The following is a 23,577-nucleotide window of genomic DNA, read 5'->3' as shown; positions in this document are numbered from 1 at the left end:
TCACAAAATACGTGTATCACTCCGTCTGGTTCCTTCACTGACTTGGCGGGGTCAAGTTTTTCTTTTATCCATTTTCTTTTTCTCGCTAACTGATAACCCGCCTTATTGCAATGCCTGAAGAATTTTCTTTGCAATTTCTTGACGTGGGGGAGCACTAGGACCAAAGGGCATGTGCCCCTCCCCGTTATAAAAGAGCGGTGGCTTCAAAGGAGAATCGAAGCAGACGGGATGGAAAAGCAGCGCCGTTGTGCATTGCCCTAAGTTCACGATAGACAAGTGAGATTTGAAAATACACTTGCCCACCCCCCATCATTCTCTCCTCTGTGTCTGACGGACATGACGTTCCACTTAAATGTTCAAAATGACAATTTTGAGAATGTTTCTGATTGCTTCTATCATCAGAAATACACCCATTCAGATTTTAGACAAATATTTACAATTGAATATTTTGCAGAGTGTCATTTGGCACTAGTTGATGGTAATTCTCTCTAAAAGAAATAACATATTTTGCCTTTTTATGCAAATATGGAGAAAATCAATATTTACCAATACTTAAGATCGCAGTTACCAGAGAAATTCAGGTATATCAATCCCTGTAACAACTAAAAACGACAAATTAAAATAAGTCTTGAATAATGGCAATAACACTGCGGGCCTAAATGATCGGCCCAGGATGTAAATAGCTGGAATTTCGAGTTGAACTGAAATTAGTGTCTCTGCAATTGACCTATTTATACAGAATCCCTTTGGCACCAATGCTAAAGTCTTGGGAAGAAAAATGTCAAGTAACTGTCACAACGCTAATACCTGGTTGTGTAATTTCGGAGAACGCATCTTAACCTCAGCAAATACCTGCATTCGATATTTTATAAGAATAATATTTAAAAAATGATTCAGTAATATTAAACATTGGAAGCTTTCTATAGCAGGAAGGCGAAGCATGTGTAGTTTATCCATTGGCCCCAGGAACCAGCTACAGTTTCCCAGTTGTCACGGGAAGTTGTCCTCTTGGATTTGGATGAAATTGGTCGTGGAAATTGAAGCCTTTAGGAGATCACTGGGGGGAAAGGGCGCTTTTTGGGACAATGAATAGGCAGAGGGGTGCTCCCCTTATCCCTGATACGGAATCTGCGACTTCCAGTCATAAAACGGTGAAGATGTTGAATCACAACCAAGTTAAGCCCTCCAACATGTGTCAATGGCAGGCGGTAAGAAGTGCCACGTGATGGAAAGAAGAATTGAGTTTCTACCTTCACTGTCCATAGATGGACTTAGAAATGCCCCCTCCCGCGGTAACTCAGGCCCCCAAATGAACTATCACACGCCATCGCCATAGTTAAAGAAAGCACTAGAGATAATCATGGGAAAAAAGGGGAATTGGAGATGCACAGAGTGGCAAACCAGGAAAGATACTGGGAACAAACAAGGCGTTGTAGTAGAACAGAATAATGCAGAGGAAGGGTTGTCGAAAAACTGGAAAATTGCCAACAAAGACATGGACGAATCATCCTCGATGATGTATAATAGGAGGACTTGAGCAAAGCGGTACATGCAGGCAAGTAAAATTCAACAGGTGATAGAAGAAAATAAGTCACATTCGTACTCTGTGTAAGTGAATGGTGTCTTTCATGAGTTGGAACCAAGTTCTGTTGCGAATTGGTGCAAGGCTCTGTGGAAATGCTCAGTCCATCGACCCCGTTAACATGATGGTACAAAAGGGTAACATTGAAATGTGGCCCTGGAGACCTGCACGCTCAGCCTATTCCTTCAACACCGACCGGAAACGAATTTACAATTGAGATTGCTACACCAAACAAAATAACACTTGAGAATTAAAAAGCATCTAAATGCGGCTTTACCGAGTAAAAATAACGACAGTGGCTGTTAAAGATTTTTGACTTGATTGATTATTAGAGGATCTGTATTTTTCCTGTCCTCATTGGAACCCGGGCTGAAGTAAGGGTACATTTTGCCACTAAATGAGTCAATGAAAGTAAAGAGGGTGGACATGTTACCCGCATTATAGAATGACAACTGTCCACCCTCGTAGTCCAGATACACCCCAATTTTCTTGGGTTTCGCATTTAAGGTAACGCGTGTGGGATTGGCCGTGGAAGCCCAATATTCGTTTCCGTTTTTCATGCTAAAAATCCAGTATCCTGCTTCTTGTGCCGATCTTGAACCCCGTTTGCGGAAGGTGTCTTTCACCACGCCCACATCCCACGATGTTTTATTCCCCACGTTCACTTCCCAGTAGTGTCGCCCTGAGGTGAATCCTACGGATCCCAGGACACTCAGTTCGCGTTCGGACCCTTCCGAGGTATCCACGATGGACCGCTGTTTCTCTCCGAGTTTCACGCTGGTCCTGTCCTCGGACAGTACGAGATGGGGATGGGCTGTGCTCGGGTCCATGGTCAGGGAGGCAGGTGCTAGGAGAAGACGAAAGAAAATAGTTTGTCAACAATTTAGAAGCGAGTCAGGTTTATAGTGTTAAGTAGAATGTCTTTCTCTTTTTTGCGCCCTTGCTCAGTCTACATTTATTTATTTTATTAGTATGACTTAAGTAGGTTTACATTAACACTGCAATGAAGTTACTGTGAAAATTCCCTAGTCGCCAGACTCCGGCGCCTGTTCGGGTACACTGAGGGAGAATTTTGCATGGCCAATGCATCTAACCGGCACGTCTTGCAGGCTGTGGGTGGTAACCAAAGCACCCGGGTGAAAGCCACTCAGAAACGAGAGAACGTGCAGACTCCGCACAGACAGTGACCCAAGCCGTGAACGGAGCCCGGATCTTTTGCGCTGTGAGGCAGCAGTGCGAACCACCGTGCCTCCATGCTGCTCCACTGGGAGGCCGTGGGAGCACACCTTGACTATCCTGACCATCTGACGACCCAAAACTGTCATTTCGCAGAAGCAATGTGGATGACTTCAAAAGATGTTTTCCTTTCTTTATGGAAAGAACTCGAGTTTAATGTTGCATAGAATCATGGAATCCTTACAATGCAGAACAGACCATTCGGCCTATTGAGTCCACACTGAGTCTCTGACAGAGCATCTTACGCAGACCCTCTCCCCGGCTATATCCCTGCAAATTCACACATTTGCCGTGGCTAATTCATCTAACCTAATCTAACCTAATTTAACATGGCCAATCCATAGAATTTGCACATCCTTGGTCTGTGGATGGAAAACCCACGCAGACACAAGAAGACTATGATAAATCCGCACAGCCTCCCAACGCTGGGATTGAACCCGGGTCCTTGGAGCTGTGGGGCAACCGTGCTAACCATTGTGCTATAGATTATTCAGGAGCAATTTCGTAAAGAAAGCGGTGAAGGTGAATGTTGACTTCCTGACAAAAGAGGAGGGTGAGGGTGAACTGACTGAGTTGTACAAAATTATGTGGGCGGTAGATAATGTAGACAAGAACGACATGCTTCCCTTTTCGGAAGGGTCAATTACCAGGGCATAAATTTAAGACGATTGGTAGAACGATTCGAGAGGACATAAGTTTTTTTTTCCCAGTGAGTGATGGGTATCTGGATTTCACTGCCTCGTTTGGTATTTAAAACGAAAATGCTCAGCTCATTTATAGGCCCCTGGATTTGCATCTTAAATACTACAACCTGCAAGTGTACAGATGCTGGAAAATAGGGTTAAAATGAGCAGGTAATTTCATATTTTCTCTTTTTTATTAGCCCATACGCACCGGATGGGCTGAATGACCGTAACGCTTCTGAATTTCAATATCAAAGTAACTCAGAGTAAATGTACAGTCTTATAGTTGCATTCTACAAATAGTAATTTCATTCTCTGCTAGCCAGATACCCCAACTGCGCTATTGTCTCTGCAAGTGGACTCTTGCTATTTAAGAGACAAATGATTCACTTTGCATGGATACACTGTCCCTGTCTGGATGATGTGGAGATGCCGGCGTTGGACTAGGGTAAACACAGTAAGAAGTCTCACAACATCAGGTTAAAACCCAACAGGTTCAAATTGGTTTTTAAACCTGTTGGACTTTAACCTGGTGTTGTGAGACTTCTCCCTGAGTGGATAACCAGGAAGAGGGACAAAAGGATTCTAGGGCCGGGTGGCCAATATCACGTGTCCCAATGGGAAATTCCAACTACTGTGGTGCAATGGCACCGTGGTTAGCACCGAGGCCTTACAGCACCAAGGGCCTGGGTCCAAATTCAGCCTTGACAGACTGTGTGAGTTTTTTCACATTCTCCCGTGTCGGTGTGGTTTTCCTCCCACAGTCCAAAGAGGTGAGGGTTAGGTTGATCATGCTAAATTGACCCTATTGTCAGGGGGATTAGTAGGGTAAATGAGGATTATGGGAATAGGGCCTGAGCGGGATTGTGGTCAGTACAGACACGACGGGCCGAATAGCTTCCTTCTGTACTGTAGGAATTATACGATGCAGTTACATTGCGGCCAATGATAAAGGCTGTGGGGTGAGAGATGAAGGGGACGTAAAGGCGATACCGCCTGGTTTGCTTTCTGGACAAGCCGAAGTCTGCCCCTCCCTATTTTAGGCATCAGTTGAGGGAGGATTCCTGTCCAGTAAAGGAGTTACTTATTCTCTCAAAATCGCAACTTGCTGTGGATAGTATCTCCGATCATGGGTGGAATGCTTGTACACTTCTCAGTGTAAGGGATAGGCTGTTTAGAATTTACATTTAGATTTTATTGGTTGGAGAGGCGAGTGGTGGCAAGGGGGATGAATCCTTGGAAATCTCTACTCCGCAGGGCTGTGCAGTCTCAGCCATTGAGGATATTTGATTGAGATCTATTGATTTCTAGATATATAAGACAGTTTGGGATATGGGAATTGTATGAGAAAACGGTGTTCAGATAGGCACGGTGGTTAACACTGCTGCGTCACAGGGGCCTGGGTTCAATTCCGACCTTGGCTGACTGTCTGTGTGGAGTTTGCAGGTTCACCCCATGTCTGCGTGGGTTTCTGCCGGTGCTCTGCTTTGCACCCACACTTCAAAGATGTGCAGGTTAGGTTGATAGGCCATGCTAAAATTCCGCCTTATTGTCAAGGGCGTAGCAGGTCAAATATGTGGGGTTACGAGGATAGGGCCTAATTGGGATTGTTGTTGGAGCAGACTTGATGGAGCACTTTGTGTAGGGATTCTATGATGCTCTGCGAAGCTATGATCGCTTGCAAGGCGGAGAAGGCTGAACGGGCCGAATGGCACGATCCTGTCGCTATGTTTCCAATAGGCGCGGTAGAGAATCCTGGCATTCGACCTCAACAACATGTCACAAGCACTCATCACACATCCAGTGAATGTCGCCTCGCAACGTCGCCTCTCCAGTTCGACCGTATAGCGACAAGTCCAGTAGCTGGGCTTGTGGCTTTCCGGCCGGCAGGAAGACATTGTTTGGGGCTTGGGAGAGGGTGAGCTCCACTTAGGGCAATGGGCCACTATATTATTCTGGAACCCTGAGAAGGATTCCTTATCACGTCCTTTTTATAAAAAAACATCTATTTTCACTGTTTTGGCCTTCCCTCACTGCACCTTTAACAGGATAAAGGACGCATTCGTCGTCCAGTAAACGACAGGAATGACAAAAAAAAACATCGTTACATTAGCCACCCCTCATTTGCAGGCAGGGGTGTGGTTCCTAACAGATTCAGGCCAAGTCTTCATCTCATGACAGGAGGGCCCAGAAAATATAACGCCAGATGGAAATAGAGGAGAAATAAAGCGTGCACATCTATTTTAGGGCCAGTTTGCGCCTTTTGGTTGGTTAAAATAGGACGCTCTGGACCTTTCCTGTCGCATACAAAATCTCCTCTGAGAAAATTCGCGCCTCAGACAATGTAATCCTTTCGAACTGGGAAGACATTGAACACATCCCTCTGACACAAAGTTCGCATTTAAGACAGGCTAATGGTTTCAACAATCCATCCAATATCTCCGATTCTCTGGGCGGCCTAACAGGAAATAGTAGATCTCCAAATCATTTAGGTGCTGAGGTATCAAAGACAACAACAGATTACCCTTATTGTGTCCAGTTTTAGTCCCCTTATTTGAGGAAGGATGTGGTGGCATTGGAGGCAGTTCAGGGGAGGTTCAACAGATTGATTCTGGGAATGAAAGGGCTGGCGTATGAGGTGAGATTAAATAATTTGGGTTTATACTCGCTGAAGATTAGAAGGATGAGGGGGATTCTGATCGAAGTATATACGTACAATTTTAGAAGGGATTGATAAAATAAATTTAGACCAAATGTTTCCTTTTGTGGGGCAATCTAGAACAAGGGGTCACAGGTATAGGTTGAGAGGCGATCGATTTAAAACTGAGATGAGGAGGAACTACTTGTCGCAGAGAGTAGTGAATTTGCAGAACTCGTTGCCCCACAGCGAGTGGAATAGCAAATAGCAACCTTAGAGGGGGCCTAAGGAAAGAGTGAACCGAATTTATATTTTTACTGGGGAAAGGGGTGGTGGGGGTGAGGACGCGAGGTGGGGACGGGGCTGGGCGTTGGTGATGCTGGAAGGTTGTATTTGCATGGAGAGTCCAATACTTGGAGACAAAAAAAGGAAAACCGCTTGCACATGATTCTTTTCACTGGAGGCCGAACTTGACACCAGCCCTTAGATTCTGAAGAAAAAGTTGCCTGATCACCATCAAATTGTGTCCCATGGTTTTGTAAAACCTGATTTAACCAATTCCCTTTTTGTATTTTCAGCATTATTGTTTTCCACTGTCATGAGGGTCCAAAGCACTTTTCTGGATTCTTTCCTCTGCCATCATTAACCTTAACTTAACATAGAGGTTCATGCGGCAGTTCGGAAGGGAAATGCAATGTTAGCATTCGTGTTGAGAGGGCTAGAATACAAGAGTAGGGATGTACTTCTGAGGCTGTATAAGGCTCTGGTCAGAGCCCTTTTGGAGTATTGTGAGCCGTACCTAAGGAAGGATATGCCGGCCTTGGAAAGGATCCAGAGGAAGTTCACAAGAATGATCCCTGGAATGGAGAGCTTGTCGTATGAGGAACGGTTGAGGACTCTGGGTGTGCACTGTTTGGAATTTAGAAGGATGAGGGGGGATCTTATTGAAACTTACAGGATACTGCGAGGCCTGGATAGAGTGGACGTGGAGAGGATGTCTCCATTAGTAGGAAAATCTAGAACCAGAGGGCATAACCTCTGGCTAAAGGGACGATCCTTTTGAACAGAGATAAGGAGGAATTTCTTCAGCCAGGGACTGTGAATCTGTGGAACTGTTTGCCTCAGAAGGCTGTGGAGGCCAGGTTATTGAGTGTCTTTAAGACAGAGATAAATAATTTCCTGATTGATAAGGTGACCAGGGGTTATGGGGAAAAAGCAGGAGAATGGGGATGAGAAAAATATTAGCCATGATTCAATGGCAGAGCCGACTTGATGGGCCTAATTCTGCTTCTATGTTTATGGTTTTATGCCACGGACAGGTTGAGGTTAAATTAACTTGGGACTTAATGCGAAACAAAGGAAAAGGAATCAACAATCTGTCTTAAATTGTAGCCGGATCTTGTGTTCCATTAAACAAGTTGAGTTTTATCCCCAAGCATTGATGTCAGCACTTCTGATGGAGGGAAAACTCAGAAGTGAGGCTAACAAGGGATAGTGATATCTTCCTGGAGAATGTGGAGTGGGACAGTTGGTGGGGGGGGGGGGGGGGGGGGGGGGTGGAGGAGTGGTGATACTCATAGGTGAAATGGGAAGGTGCATTTGAACATAGTGAAGTGATTTGTTATTTTATAAGACCTGCATTAGAAATGAAGTGGCATAGATCTACACAGGGGGTGCAGTGAAGGTGCGTATATAGGCATCATTGAAGATGACACATCAAGCTGTTGACGACATGCAATATCCTGTGTTGCCTGATAAACAGAGGCATGGAGTACAAAGCAAGGAAGCAGTGCTGAACCTTTACAAAACACCCAGCTGGAATAGTATGTCCTGTTCTGTACTGCCCACTGTAGCAAAGAGGCCTTAGGGAGGGCCAATAGGAAATTTCCAGCAACCCAGTGCCAGGGATGAGGGAGTTCAGTTACACAGAGAAGAGGACGGTTCATTTTGTTCTCTTTGGAGTGGAGGCATTTCAGGGATAGTTAGGCGGGGAGGTGCCTACAATCAGAAAGGATTTTGAAAGAGGGAATGGGGAGAATCTGTTTGCAACTAATGAACAAAAAAAACACCAGAGGAGATTTTAAAAAATGAAATGAGTGAGTTACTGTGACCTGCAATACACTGCATAAAGGCATGATGGAAGCAGGTTCAAGAATAATTGTCAAAGGGAAATTGGAGGGGGAAATATTGTCGGGCCAGGGGGACGAGGCAGTGCAATTGAACTTATTGAATGAATCTTTCACCGATTCTGCATCGATGGGTCGAATTGCCTCTTTCTGTGCTGTGCCAATACAAGAGTACATTGCGTTATACTTGCATTGTGTCAGAGATCCTTAGATCCTTCGTGTTAGCTAGTTGATTATTTCCCAATTGCAGAAAGGTCCGTGCAATTAAATGTCATCACAGATCTTTTTGTGTTCCTGTCTGCAGCTACCTATAGGCTGCTATACTTTAAACTTGGCCGCTGCACCTCCATTCGCTTCCCCTTTGTCCTACGCCCTTCCACTTACCGAGCACCCTTGTACGTTAGTCATTTAATTGCCTGTATTAAGTTAAAAATACAGGTTTGAAAATGGCATGTTCAATCTCTGTTGCCTCGTTTGCTTGAATTTATCGTGTTTGAATTTATTTACCCCATGACAGTTTAACGGGCAGCACAATATCTTCTTACCAGGGCTGATAACCTCCATGACATCTCGCCACACTTTGTACTGGATGGGTCCTTTAAATGACCCCAGAGGGAGTTTGCCTTCTGTGACTGGCGTCAGATAGTTCCCTTCACTAACAATGGAAATGAGAAACGTTAGCAACGGAAAAATAAGTAGCAACATTTGGAACTGTGTTAATTTCCACACAGATTCAATGAAGCGGTCATCCATACCTCTTCCCCTTGTCTGGATCCTCCTAAAATAAAGAGAACAGAGATTGGAGTTCGCAGCACTTGCATACAATAGCAATTGCAACATATAGCAGGCGATGCACCATGCAACCCCGTAGAGCATGGGGCATCACTGAAATTGTCAAAACGTCACGAGCTTCGTTTGAAAAAAAAACTAACTCAGAGAGATAGAAGCACAGTTATGCAAGCAAATTATATGTGGATACCTATTCCAATCAGAATTTATTATTGCTGTTGGTATTAGCGGGCAGGTTGTCATGACTCTGCTTATTCAAGAGGAGATATTGACCGATGAAAATATATCCCAGTAACAGATTAATCGTACATCGTTGAGTTGACCGGCTATCAACCATTATTGGCAATAGCAATTTCAAAGCTATGCATAGAATTATTGCTTGAGCTATTCAAATATATACAAATATATATGGGCGGCACTGTAGCACAGTGATTAGCACTGCTGCTTCACAGCTCCAGGGACCTGGGTTCGATTCCCGGCTTGGGTCACTGTCTGTGTGTAGTTTGCACATTCTCCCCGTGTCTGCGTGGGTTTCCTCCGGGTGCTCCGGTTTCCTCCCACAGTGCAAAGGTGTGCGGGTTAGGTTGATTGGCCATGCTAAAAAAAAACTGCCCTTTCGTGTCCTAAGATGCTTAGGTTAGAGGGATTGGCGGGTAAAATATGTGGGTGTAGGGCCTGAGTGGGATTATGGTCGGTGCAGATTCGATGGGCCGAAGAGCCTCTTTCTGCACTGTAGGGTTCTATGATTCTATCAACAATTAATTTCCTTTTAAACACACTAAAAGTCGTTTTCTATAACAAGCAAGAGTCAGTGAACATAATCACTAAACAGGTCATTTGAATCTAAGGCAGATGCTGGGCCGAGATGTCAGAATAGTGGAGTGGGGTTCCTTCTTCATGACTCCAACCACACTGATAGGTGGGTCGTGGCGCCTTCCTTTGTGGCAAAGCGCTGTTTGTTATACAGTTCCAATTCAGCAGAAGAACTTCAAGGTCACATATAGGGACATTCTTGGGATTTGATGCCTTCATTTCGCAAGAACTACAGGCAGAAAGCTCGGTGAGGAGGGGGCAGAGGGGCCTTCCGGGTTTCCGGTTCATCTTTGGGTCGGAAAGAAACCGTGCCATGCCAGGGGAAATAAATCATGCGATTAAAGTACCCCTCCAAACCCAGGGAAAGCTGTGGTAGATATTTCAGGACTGCCCCTCATAGGGCGAAGGATTCTAGATAAACCCGGTATTAAGACAGGTGGTGGCTAGGAGGCCGATTTTTAAAAAAATAGTACTGTGGCTGAGGAAAGCAGAGATAAGGTTTACAAACCAACCGAATTGGATCTGGAGACTTTGGCAGGGTTTATTGAATGTGGGGACAGGGAAATAGAGCTGTTCTCAGCCTCCGCCCGATTCATTGCCCTATCGCCGGTGGGAAAATGGAAGCTGAACTGCACCGAAGTTACGGCGGATGACAGTGAGAATTTCAGTCTACATTCTTCCCCTCCACGCTATCTTGCGTTCGCTGCCGGGTTGATCACGATAGGTTCTCTTGCTGGTTGGAGAAGATTGCTTGATTGCTAGCAAGAAAATCGGTCGTCGCGACAGAGTTGGTGGCGGCGGGGGAGGGTGGGGGGCGGCGGGGGGCGGTCGGATGATGGGAAATGAAGGGGGAGCGGAGGCGTGGAGGATAACCTCAGTGGGAAAGGGGAGACTGGGAAATTTCTACAGGACTTTCTCAACGGGCTGGGGACGAGCAAAGGAATCTTAAACAAGTTGCACCTTCAAAACGGACGCTGGAGAATCTGCCTTTGATACCTGCAGATTTGGAAAAAAGGGATTTAGAGACGAGGTGACGAATAAAACCCTCACTCCAGTACAGAATTTCCCATACACCCGAAGCAGAATAGAGGGCAGAAGGAGCCATGGGACATGGTCTAGTCAGAATAATTCTCGGATATAGACTCAGACTAGTTTATTACACATTTCCAAATACGGTGTGCTATCAGTGAGCTAACAGAAAAGAAATTAGAGAAATAATAATTTAAAACGACAGCAATACATTAAAATATTTCATGTTGCTTCGTTTCAATGCCTGCCTGACTTCCTCTATTGTGACATACAATGACCATCAAAATTTACCTTGAGCAAGGAGAAGGCGTCTTGCTGATTTAACTGCGTCTGGACGCTCACTAACTTCTCCTCGGTGTCGTTCAGGTGATCCTGAATGTCCCTAAGGTTGGACTCCATCTTCTTCAGAATGTCCTCCTCCTGGTCTCCCAGCTCCTTGGTTAAGGCCCGCTCCTTCTCCTCCAACACCGTGCGCAGTTTGGTAAATTCCGAGGAGATGTGCTTTTGCAAAATGTTCGACTGCTCCTGTGGCAAAACAGCAACAAGAAAGAAGGCAGTGGACCGTGCAATCTGGGAGGGGAAGCGAGCGCAAGAGAAGCGGACCCGAGCAATCTCACAGGGCGGGCAAGTTACCTGGATTTCCGAGATGCTTTGCTGTTGTTTGAGTAACACGTTTTGTATGGACGCTTTTTTCTGATTCAGAGCCTGCAGGTTCCCTCTCATTTTGTCCTATGGTCACAACAGCAGGGAGAGGGAAAAGACAGCAGGGAGAGGGAAAAGGTATTCGTTAATATAGAAATAAAGGACGAATTAAAATTCAAAACGCCGCCTAACAACTGCTCTCTTACCTTGTAAATTTCCACCGCCTCGTTAATCAGCATAAAGTTGTGGGATTTGTGGCTCCGACCGTCTCTCCTATCGAGACACATCACGCAGATCAATTTCTTGTCGGTTTCACAAAACAACTTCAGTTCTTCCTGATGCTCTTCGCAGTACGGATTGAAGACTTTGTTAGTTTCCACAGTCTGTTTGACGTTCAAGCTGCGAATTTTGTTAGACAGGACTCCCAGAGCCCGGTTGGCTTTTAGATTCTTTTCTCGGAACACATCCCCACACTCCGGGCAGAAAGCTTTCTTCTCTTTCTCCCAGCACTGCAAGATACACTGACGGCAGAAGTCGTGGCCGCATTCCAGCATAACCGGATCGATGAAGATGTCGAGGCAAATGGGGCAGTTCAGCTCATCGCCCAAGCTTAGGCTTGAAGATCCGGAAGCCATGGCGGGCTTCGCTCCTTCCTGCCCCAAACTTCACATTCACTTTTTGTTATGCACTCGGTGCTGCCCCGCGGCTCTCCCCGACGGTGGCATTGGACGTCATAAGGTGCCTGCCCAATGAGTTTGTAGCTTTCAGCGAGATTGCCGGCCAAGAGCTGGAGCTTGTCTCGCGATTTCTCTAGTGTGTGTGGGTGGGTGGGGATGGGGGTGGGGGTTGGGGGCGCGGGGCCAGTGTGGGGGTGGGGAGAGTTTGGGGGCGGGGGTGGAGTGTGGGGGTGGGGGTAGGGGGGAGTGTGAGATTGCGGGGGGAGTGTGTGGGGGGGGAGAGTGTGTGTTGGTGGGGTGTGGGGGGGGAGTGTGGGGGTGGGGGGAGTGCGTGGGTGGCGGGGTGGTGGGGGGAATGTGGGGATGCGGGGGGAGTGTGTAAGTGGGGGGGGGTGGGCAGTGTGGGATGTAGAAAGTGTAGGGGTGGGGATGCAGGGTGGGGGGGGGGGGTTGGAGGGTGGGGGTTGGGGTCGGGGGGAGTGTGTGGGTGGGGGTGGGGGGAGTCCGTGGGCGGCGGGGTGGTGGGGGGAATGTGGGAATGCGGGTGAGTGTGGAAGTGGGGGGAAGTGTGGGGAAGTGTGGGGGCGGGGGAAGGAGTGTGGGGATGGGGGAGTGTGGGAGCGTGGGGTTGGGGGGACTGTGTGGGAGGAGTGGGGGAGAGTGTGGGGGTGGGCGAGTGTGTGGGCGGGGGGGTGGGGGTGAGGGTGGGTTGAGAGTGGGGGTGGGGGGTAGTGGGGGAGGGGGTTGTGGGGGTGGGAGGTGTAGGGGGAAGCGGGGATGATGGGGAACAGTTCCTGTTCTTTAAGCAACTGGAGACTTACCTTCTTTCCGTTTACCCAGTACCGGGCGCTAGGGGGTGGGATCCCCTGCTATTAATGCGTTCAGAAGGTGCTGAAAGATAAACAAAGGCAATCCAATTTAGAGCTCTATAAAATCCCAGGTCACTTAAATGTCTTCCCCCTTAATGAATAGGTAAACCAGCTAAATCAGTGAGGCAGCAAGCCACAATTACAGAGAGTTGCGAACACAGCGCAGTCCATCACGCAAGCCAGGCTCCCATCCTTGAACTCCGTCTACACTTCCCGCTGCCTCGAGAAAGCGGCCAACATAAAGCTTACTTATTAATCACAAGTAGGCTTACGTTAGCACTGCAATTAAGTTACGGTGAAATTCCCCATAATCAAAGACCCCTCCCACCCTGGTTATACTCACTTCATTCCTCTTCCATCGGGCAGAAGTTACAAAAGTTTGAAAGCACCCAACAGACTCATAAACAGCTTCATTTCTGCTGTTATCAGACTTTTGAAGGGACCTCTCGGATATTGAACCTCCTCGGGAGCTGTGACGCTACATTCTGCATCCTGCTCTACGCACTGATGTATTGTATGTGTTGTAAGGATGGTACGCAAACGTATCTCGGTACCTGTGACAATAATTCCACATTGAAGTCTAAAATTACAATTAAAGATAGTTCAGAAAGGTCGTGGCAAAAGTTGGGTGACTTGCCAGCTATTTCTTACACTTTCCTAGATGTTAATGTGAATCCCCTGCGTTATTTAGACCAAAGCGTGCTTGCTTTGCTCAGATGTAGTCGCGACCTGTTCACATAGCTTGAAAGTCACCACTTCACAGCAAGCAAGACCCCCTGCTCCCACGAGCACACTGGAAGGCGTAATAAATCCTCAGGTCCTAAGTGAGATTTGAAGTGAGAGTTTATTGGTTCAGGGACAGGCGTACTGCCCACTGAGCCACAAGACCTCATCGCATATTTGCCAGCCCATTATTTCGGGGAAATGAGCGCATTTATAGAATTTCATTCGACACAGATATTCAATGAGTAACCTTCAAAGTTCTTTCTACTGAAACGATCTGTAATGTTACAACCTTTCCTAAAATGAGAAGATAAATGTCTTGCATTTTGCTGACTGGAGGAGGTAAACTTCCTCCAGGCGAATATTTCGGCTCTGCCGTTGCTTGCGATTTTCCGCTTCTGGTCCGCCCAAACCATGCGGACGGGAAGGAAACTCCCACGTATTAATTCTACTACAGAAGTCTGGGGTATGATATTGGGATTTAGTCTCTGGGTGAGTTCTCACCTACGTGCCCGCTTCACTATGGCAATTTAAGACATGCGCTTAACGACAGTGCCAATTCCTTACCTGCTGTCCTTGCTCCGAGTACATTCGCCGTCTAGGACTTTATTGCAATGACAACGAGACAGGTTATCTCAGTTCAGTTTCTCCCCCCACCCCTCCCTCCTCCTTCCTCCGCCCCTGTTTGCAGCCTTCTGCAGTCTGGGTCGGTAGGCAGATGCTGCTTCTAAGCATCGAAGGCGTCCTCTCTCCAGGACTGAGGGTTCAGGAAAGGGATTCTCCCAAACTGTCGTTATTGGCCCTTTAACACAAACGTTTTGTTGCTCTTGCGAGGAGATTGTATTGTTGGGAGGGGAGGACATAATAAGGGAGTGGATGGATGACCGAGAGACAAACTTAAAGGGGCAGATTTGTCTATCCCTTACCCGCCGTTACAGACAGACGCCCATTTTGGGGGCGGTGGGGAGCGAACAGAGAATGTCAACTGGGTCTCGGCCAGTGCAGCAAAACGGGCGCTATCGCACCGACTTCCTGCTCTGCGCCAGTATTTCAATTCCATTAACCGCAATGGAGCGAAATATCGGAACGTCCACTCACATCCCATCCAGCTCGGCGATAAATGAGAATTGACAAGACCCGGGTTTCGCCTCCCAGTCCGTTGGCTGACAGCGGAAAAACGGGTGAGAAATAGCCCAGCGTTTTAAACGGTTTCCACTCCTGTAAGGCCATCATTTTTGTGGGTGGAAATTCGTGCCCTGGAGGCCATAGTGATGGAAAAAATTGGACTTGGTCCCGAGACCCATGGACCAGACCAAGCATCTGAGACTGTACTGGCTAATATTTTCTCATTACTGTCTTAAGAATGGTCCAGCAACATCAAACTAGTTCACTCAGTTTTATTTTTAATCTGCACTGGGAATCTGGTTTCACGGCAGTTTTGCATCCCCCATTGCCCTTGAAATAAATGACTCGCTAGGCCATTTCAGAGGGCAGTTAAGAGTCAACCACATTACTGTGGATTCAGAGTCATATGTACGCCAGACCAGGTAAGAGTTCCATTCCTAAGGAACATTAGTTAACCAGTTGGGTTTCTTTTTTCCAACATGTTTTTCAAGGTAGTTTACATGCTTTGCTATTTTAGCTATTGAACCAACTACCAATCGCTGCACAGGGAATGAAGTCAGATAAAGAAGATTTTTGACTTCATAACAGGAGTCTTTCCAATACTTAACATGACAGTTTGAAAGAATGCTCCAAGACGCCAGTTCTGTAACAAGACAAGCTGGGGAATGCGTATTTAGGACTTTAAATAGAGGACGTATGATGGAAAATTATGAAGGTTTCTGGTACAGTACATGGGGGCAGGTAACCAGACCACACAAGAATAAGCAAAAGGACAGAGGTCACCAATTGGAATTCCCCCTCCAAGTCACTCACCATCCTGACTTGGAAAGTTATTGGCTGTTCCTTCACCGTCGCGGGATCAAAATCCTGGAAAACCCTCCCTAAGAGCCCTGTGGGTGCACCAATGCCTCAAGGACCGCAGAGCTCACCACCACCTTCTCAAGGGCAACTCGGCATGGGCAATAAATGTTACTGTTGCCAGGGACGCTCACATTCAATAAACGAATGAAAAAAAACGAGGAAAATACATTTGAAACTGCGCGTTGATATCATCTGGAAAACACTACCTAAACGGACAATGGTGTCAGATGCAATAATAACTTTCAAAATAGATTTGATAAAATATTTGTAGGGAGGAAAATAAGAACCTATGGGAAAAGAGCGCTGGGAATGCGGGTGGGAGGTGGAGACTCGGACTAATTAGATTACTCTTTGGAAGAGCCGTCATAGTTTCGATGGGTCGAATGGTCTCATTCATCCCTTGCATGATTCTTGGTCGCTGTAGAAGAGACATGTTTCATTATTGCCTCAAAGGAGAAAAATCTCCGGAAACGCGTTTCGACCCGGCTGATGCAGTCAGCAAGGTCAGCACTGCCTCAAAGTAACTGAGTGTTATAACAGAACGTGTGTGTGACATTGAAACTCTGTTGCAGAGGTTGTTACTAGAAATCCGCAAGGACGCTGTGAAACCAATGGCAAGTTAACGTTTGACTTCCAAAATTTGTGAAGGCAGTGTGTGTGTTGTGTGTCTGTGTGCGTGTGTGACGGTGAGGATGGGGGATGGCGGAGGGGAGGTGGAGTGGCGGGGGAAGGGTGGGTTTGGGACTCGGGATGTTGTGGATGCCGGAAGTGGGGGAAGGTTTGAAGCGCGGGGGGTGTGGGTCGATCGGGTAGGGAGTACATTCCGATGTTGCGAATGCATCAACCCGCCCACCGCACAATGGAAACTATCGCCTCCCACACCCGTCCCCCCCGACCGCCGTCCCTCGCCCTCGTCCCCTGAGCCACCCGCTAACCCCGCTTTCATTCCACCTACCCAAATTTCAGCTGACAGGGAAAAGGCATTGATACACTGAAAGAGATACACTCCTGCAATTATGTTAGAAACCTAGCCGAATTAATAAATAGCATTCATTTTCATTCAAATAGCATTCATTTTCGTTCAACAATAACTGTCAATGCTCTGCCAATAACATCCATTCGAAATGATGCTTAATGTTGTTCAAACAAAAACAGGTGGATTGAAGGTAAGCATTACAGAGTGAACGTCCCTAGCACAGTTCAAATGCCAGTGCCCACATGCCACTGAATGTGTCGTGGCATGGTGGCACAGAGGTTAGCACTACTGCTTTACAGCGCCAGGGTCCCAGGTTCAACTCTGGCCCCAGGTCTGTGTGGAGTTTGCACGTTCTCCCCGTGTCTGTGTGTGTTTCCTCGGGGTGCTCCAGTTTCCTGCCCTAGTCCAAAGATGTGCGGGTTAGGTTGATTGGCCATGCTAAATTGACCCTAATGACAAAGGATTAGCAGGGCAAATGTGTGCGATTACAGGAATGGGGCCTGGATGGGATTGTGATCAATACAGATTCATTGGGCTGAATGGCCTCCTTCTCTACTGTAGGAATTCTATGATTGTATGAACTGGTGGTTCAATGATAGCTTCAGCTTGTGAATGCTTCATTTGTTAAAGAGACAAATGACAATAACATTTCTCCAGATAACCTCTGAACTAAATAATGTCCTGATTAATGAGCGAACGTAATGTAAGATGTGTGAAATGATAGAAGGAAACAATATCTTTCTTGTAGGGGCAGAATTGGAGATTGTTTCACATTTCTATATCATGGCGGACTTTCGTTTAATTGTATTTACTGCATGTATTCATGCAAAGATTTCACAAACATATCCCAGCCGTGTTCATATGCAGCCTGGCAACATTCTGGCTTGACCTGATTCGTGTCAAGTAACACTCGCACAAGTACCACGCAAATGGCAGGCAATGACCATCTCCAACAAAAGAGTATCTAACATTTTCCCCTTGACATTTAATGACATTACCTGGGAGTTTTTATTCAGAAACCGAATTGGACCAGCCAAAAAAAAATACTGCGGTTACAAGAGCAGGTCAGAGCTTGGGAATTCTGTAAAGAGTAAGCCACCCCCTGACTCTCCAAAGCCATCTGCAAGTTACTAGTCAAGAGTGTGATGAAGTAAACTCCAGTCGCCTTGACATTATCCAGGAAATAGAGACTGCTTGATTGGCATCCCATCTACCCACTACACACAGCAGCAGCAGCAGTGTGTATCATGGACAAGATGCACTGCAGCAATTCACCAAGGCTCCTTCGATGGCATCTTCCAAACGGGTGACGTCTACCTCCTGGGAAGGACAAGGTCAGCAGACGCATGGGAACACCACCACTTGAAAGATTCCCTTCAAACCATGCACCATGCCGACCTGAAAATATATTGTCATTCCTTCGCTGCCACTAGGTGAAAAACCTTGACATTCCCTTCTTAAGAGCGCTGTGAGTGCACCTACACCACATGGAATGTTGTTTCAACAAGGTGGCCGTCCGTCTCAAGGGTAATGAGAGATATGCAATAAATGTTGACCCACCTAGCGACGCCCACAATAAGTAACAACGATTAATGAAAAAAAAAGCCGAAACCATCCACTTACCACACCGCTGTTGCAATCTCAATTAAACATCCCAGTGATTTAATTCTTTTTGTTCGGATAGGCCCGGTGTCCGAGCATGACTGGTGGGAGGTATGGGCAGAAACCTTGGCGATGGAGCTACAGGCCTGTAAATTGATTTTTACGCTGTCTTTCGAGGGGTCTGTGGGGGTATGGGGAGAGCTACAAGAAGAAGTAGAGAAACAGGGATGGCAATAGAGGGACTTGTTATACATCCCTGAGGCCTACTTTAGGAAACATTGGTGAATAACCCAGGGACTCCCTCCTATCCCTTCCCCAAATTCCATTGGACGATTTTAAGAATTGGGAAAAGTGGCGCAGATGGCTACGAGGTGTAAGACGCAAGTCTAAATGATAACCACATGATGCATTGCATCAGTTCATCAAAGCTTCTTAAGATAGCACCTCCTAAATCCACTTCCATCTAGAAAGACAAGGGCAGCTGATACATGGGAACACCATCACTTGCAAGTTCACCTCCTACCACTCTCCATCCTGACTATATTGCTTTTCCTTCCCAGACACTGGGTCAAATTCCTGGATTTCCTTCCCAACAGCATTGTGAGTGAAACCACCGCACGGGAACTGCTGCGCTTCAAGAAGGCAGCTCACCGCCACCACTGAAGGGCAACTACGGATGCGGAATAAATGCTAGCCAGCCAGCGACGCCCAGGACACACAAATGAACAATAATATGAAATACCCTTTTTCTGGATTTTCCCAAATTTCCACCAAATCTCCTGCTCAGACGGGCCCTCCTTTCCTAGACTCTATTTATTTTGTCTCTGAAATGGGCCAAACATGATTTCTGACAGTCAGATTTTCTCACTCGCCCATTCTGGAGGGGGTACAAGCTAGGGAGGGATACCATTGAACGAAGATGGAGCGGCCCCTAAGCAGAATTTCAACATCTTTGTGCTTAAGATCCATTACCCCGGACACCTACCAGGATGTCACTGGCCGTCTTGCCCCACCCCGGAGTTGTGGCAGGAATTGTTTACTGGCAGTCCATATATGGGAAGAACAGAAAGAGCCACTTTACTGAGAGGCAGCCAGCGACCTGAAGTCCCACATGCGCAGAAGGCATACCCCCCGCACTGATAACAAAGCCCCAATCCCTTCCTCCGCAATTTTTTACTCTTGATAGCAGAGCGGCCACTGAGAGACAACGCACTTCGGATCATGACTTCCCAGTACGCGAGCCCAAGTCCGAACGGCGATTTGGATTGCCACATCTGCGGTAAGATCGTTTCCGATGCGGTGCCGCTGGATTGCGAGCACGCCTTCTGCCAGGAATGTGCAGCGCCGTACCGCGAAAGTGACGGGCAGGTCTTGTGTCCCAAATGCAAGCTGGCCACGGGCCGAAGAAAGCTAAAGGAGCCTGGGGGAGACCTGGCCGTGCAAATCACCAGCGCTCAGGAGAATAAGAAGGCGAAGAAAGGCGCTCGCCCCGTTTGCGAGGAACACCAGGAGGAGGTGAAGCTGTTTTGCGAGACCGAGCGGAAATTGATCTGCGTCAATTGCCTGGACCGGCGGGACGGGAAAAGCCACACGGCTCATAACTTCATGCTGCTGAGCGAGGCTGTAGACATGTACAGGGTAAGGGGACCAAACAAGAACTGCGTGGCGGATTCTTAAAGACCGCGGTGTCTTGAACAAACTTTACCCCCAACTTTGCATTTCCATTGCAGGAAAAAATGAACACGATGGTATATTCTCTGAAGCAAAAGAAAACCTCTTACCAAGATTTTGAACTGAAGCAACAAGAGAGCATCTCTGAAGTCAAGGTAATTTCTCAGGGCGGAGTTGTAAGGTATCACCGGTAGGGGTGGAGTGTGTGACCCATCCCCAGGTCCAGTTGACTGAACTGTTATCCCCGTGCATTCGCAGAAGCGTTGATTCAACATGTCCCGGGAAAAGTTTCTGTCCCTCCCTTTAACAAGCCGTTTTCCACTCTCTCTGTCTCCCCTCGCCCCCCCCCCACCCAATTACTACCCCCCCCCCCCACCACTTCCCCCTTTCCCCACCCCCTCCCCGTCTTATGTCCGACAGGAACAGTCGAATAAACTGCAGACTCTCATCGACTACGAATTTTCCAAACTGCGCAACCTGCTGGACGAAAAGGAGCAGAAGCTGGTCAGAGACCTGATTGCGGAAAAGGACGACATTTTGGGCCGAATGGAAACGAATCTCCGCGAAATCCAAGGCAACTCGCAAGACACTCAGCAAAAAGTGTCCGACATCGAGATGCAGCTGAATATGGATGACGGAGTGAATTTACTCATGGTAAATTGGCGGACTCTGTCATATGGGGTCTTCTCTCGCTGAATTTATATTTGTATAAGGAAGGGGGGTGGGGGGTGAAATAGCATCCGTTGTTGTATGGTGGTTAACACTGCTGCCTCACAGCGCCAGGGATCCGGGTTCGATTCCCGGCTTGGGTCGCTGTCTGTGTGGAGTTTGCTCGTTCTCCCCGTGTCTGCGTGGGTTTCCTCCGGGTGCTCTGGTTTCCTTCCACAGTTCAAAGATGTGCAGGTTAAGTACACTGGCCATGCTAAATTCTCCGTCAGTTGCGCCCTGAAGTGTGGCGACTCGGGGATGTTCACAGTAACTTCATTGCAATGTGAATGTAGGCTTACTTGTGACTAATAAACAACTTACTTATTTCGCAATCGTAGATGGTCTCAAAGACCATGCACCAAGGCTTCCTGCTAATTTCGGTCCCGGTCTTATCAATCACTCGCCACTATCAAGCAAAGATACACTTCCAGTAGCTTCGCTAATGCCATGGACCATGAAGCCTGACATATATCAGACTCGACTCAGAACTACCACCCACTTAAGTGATGCAGGTGAAATTGACCTAACACGAACGCAAATGTAAAACACTGTGGATGCTAGAAACGTGAAACCAAAGTAGGTATTGATATTAGTGTTCAGCAGGTCTGGCAGCATCTTTGGACAGAAAAGGACATGAGTTCAGATTTCAGTTCTGTAACCTTTCGTCCGATCTGGGGATGCTAAAACACACAGAAGCATAATAGACTTTCAGCACGTGGAAAGGGGAAAAGAGCAAGATTGGTTGGGAGGGCAGGAGGGATAAAATGAGATAAAGGTGTCATTGTGCAAGACACTGCTGCCTCCTAACGGTCGGGACTCGAATTCGATTCCGACCTTGGGTGACTGTGCAGTGTTTGTATGTTCTTCCTGTGTCTGCCTTCCTTTTCTCCAGATGCTCCTCTTAAGTCCAGAGATGTGCAGCCTAAGTGGATTGGCTTTGCTAAATGCCCCCTTTGTGTGCAAAGCTGTGTAAGTTAATTGAATTAGCCATGCTAAATTGGAGTCCAAATATGTGTAGGTTAGACACATTAGCAATTCTAAATTGCCCCCTGGTGTCCAAAAATATGTAGTCAGGTAAAATACATGGAGCTACAGGCACGGGGAGGGGAAGGGGGTAGGGCAAGGCTGGGTAAGATGTTCCTTCCGAGAATCAGTGCAGACTCGTGGGGCTCAGTAGCCTCCTTCTGCACTGTAGAACTCTAGGATTCAAAGACAGTGCTAATGGGATCATTAAGAAAGCAACTGCTGTGTCTAGAAGGGGTGCGAGCGATCAACGAGCTGGTGGTCCAACACAAAGTAAAGGGAATAAGACAGAAATGGTGGAACATGCCAGCAAGCACAGACACATGGAACAAAATGAGGACAGAGGCTATAATATACAATTGTTGAACACAATTCCCAGTCATAACCTGCTTCCCCACTCCTTTCTTATCTCTGTTTACAGTGAAAATGCCTCATTTTTCCAATGTAACAGTTTGTAGAAACAGTCATTCAACTTTACAGCACTCACAGAATGAACATGGTGGCACAGTGGTTAGCCCTGCTGCCTCACAGCACCAGGGGCCCTGGTTCGATTCCTGGCTTGGCCTGTGTGGAGTTTGCATGCTCTCCCCGTGTCTGTGTGGGTTTCCTCTGGGTGCTCCTGTTTCTTCCCACAGTCCAAAGATGTGCGGATTAGATGGATTGCCAAGCTGAATTGCCCCATGATGCCAGGGAGACTAGCTAAGGTTGGGTTATGGGGGTAAAACCTGGGTTGGATTGTGATCAGTACAGACTCTATGGACCGAATGGCCTCCTTCTGCACTGTAAGGATTCTATGATCGCATGGATGTGCTTGAAATGTAGGATCATATAAGATATTTTCTATCCACTTATCCTGATTTTATTCACACAAAGGATCATGGAAATTCGGTATGCTTTCCCACAAAAGACAGGAAGAAAGGATCAATTAACATAACACCAACAATCCAAGATTAATCTAACACCTAACTGTCTAAATATAGGTTTTAGATGGATTGACCTGCTAAATTGCCTCTTATTCTTCAAACATGTGTAAATTAGGTGGATTAGCCATGTAAATTGCCCCTCACTTTTCAGGGAAGTGTAGGTTAGATAGATTAGCCATGGTAACCGCGCGGGACTATGGGGATAGGGTGGAGGAATAGGTCTGTTTATGATATTCTTTCAGAGAGTACAGACTCGATGGACCGAACGGCCTCATTTTGCACTGTAGGGATGCTACGGACTTGGAAGGCTGAGATAAATAGATTTAAGTTAGTTGACAGCATCAAACGATACAGAGCCCTCAGGTTCAAATTAGCATCGGATTAACTGCATGGTGGGACAAGCGGGAAAAGATGTTCCTGTTCCTCGTGACCATTTAGTACAGTCAGAAACGTTTATAGCATTCTTATAACTCTACAGTTCACTGGTAGCATAGTAGTCCTATGTTTTATGATTGCTTATCTCTAATTGATATTTCAATCAGATATATACTGTACTGTAAATTAGATGGATTATCCCTCTCCAGCCGGATTCCCTTTAATCATGTTATCTGCGCCTTGTATATCAACGTCCTGTTATCTGGGTTTCCATATTGAAGCAATGTAATTTGAGGTCACGTTTCCTCACCGCCTTCTGGCTCCTGTCCAATTTAAATGCTTCAATGTTCTCGCAGTTACTATTTGGTTATCTCTTTTGTTTCGAAGCCACAAGGCCGAAACCATATACTTGTCCAAGTCCCATGATTATTTTCATTTGAGACTTGAGGTCTTGGGATTGACCTTGCAAACATTTCTTTTTCACCGGGAGCGCAAATACAACAAAG

The 23,577-nt window shown here is 46.8% G+C and overlaps 2 protein-coding genes across 2 annotated transcripts in view; one reads left to right on the top strand and one right to left on the bottom strand.

Moving 5' to 3' along the window:
- Positions 1-1,884: 1,884 nt before the first annotated feature.
- LOC145348545 (zinc-binding protein A33-like) lies at positions 1,885-12,173 on the bottom strand. Its single transcript, XM_080196734.1, has 6 exons — positions 11,745-12,173; positions 11,530-11,625; positions 11,188-11,421; positions 9,021-9,043; positions 8,811-8,920; positions 1,885-2,429 (listed from the first exon to the last, which is right to left on the bottom strand). Exons 1-6 carry the CDS (start codon positions 12,171-12,173, stop codon positions 1,885-1,887), a joined length of 1,437 nt encoding a protein of 478 aa, XP_080052860.1.
- A 2,754-nt stretch (positions 12,174-14,927) lies between these two features.
- LOC145348689 (nuclear factor 7, brain-like) overlaps positions 14,928-23,577 on the top strand; it is a 40,336-nt gene continuing 31,686 nt past the window's right edge. Inside the window, exons 1-5 of the mRNA XM_080196847.1 lie at positions 14,928-14,988; positions 18,454-18,519; positions 19,558-20,009; positions 20,102-20,197; positions 20,463-20,696. Coding sequence (XP_080052973.1) covers positions 14,928-14,988; positions 18,454-18,519; positions 19,558-20,009; positions 20,102-20,197; positions 20,463-20,696 — 909 coding nt within the window. The remainder of the gene's footprint in view (positions 14,989-18,453; positions 18,520-19,557; positions 20,010-20,101; positions 20,198-20,462; positions 20,697-23,577) is intronic.

This window comes from Carcharhinus amblyrhynchos, chromosome 9 (assembly GCF_965287045.1).
Source record: "Carcharhinus amblyrhynchos chromosome 9, sCarAmb.v2.hapA, whole genome shotgun sequence".
Lineage (NCBI taxonomy): Eukaryota > Metazoa > Chordata > Chondrichthyes > Carcharhiniformes > Carcharhinidae > Carcharhinus > Carcharhinus amblyrhynchos.
This window is presented reverse-complemented; position numbering and strand designations above follow the sequence as displayed.

What these genes read in the sequence shown, in the direction of transcription:
- LOC145348545 (XM_080196734.1), bottom strand. Translation starts at nt 12,173, where the DNA reads ATGGCTTCCGGATCTTCAAGCCTAAGCTTGGGCGATGAGCTGAACTGC. An exon ending in AAAGCATCTCGGAAATCCAG is followed by an intron (nt 11,422 to 11,529) that starts GTAACTTGCCCG and finishes GTTTTGCCACAG; the next exon opens with GAGCAGTCGAACATTTTGCA. An exon ending in GATCCAGACAAGGGGAAGAG is followed by an intron (nt 8,921 to 9,020) that starts GTATGGATGACC and finishes TTCCATTGTTAG; the next exon opens with TGAAGGGAACTATCTGACGC.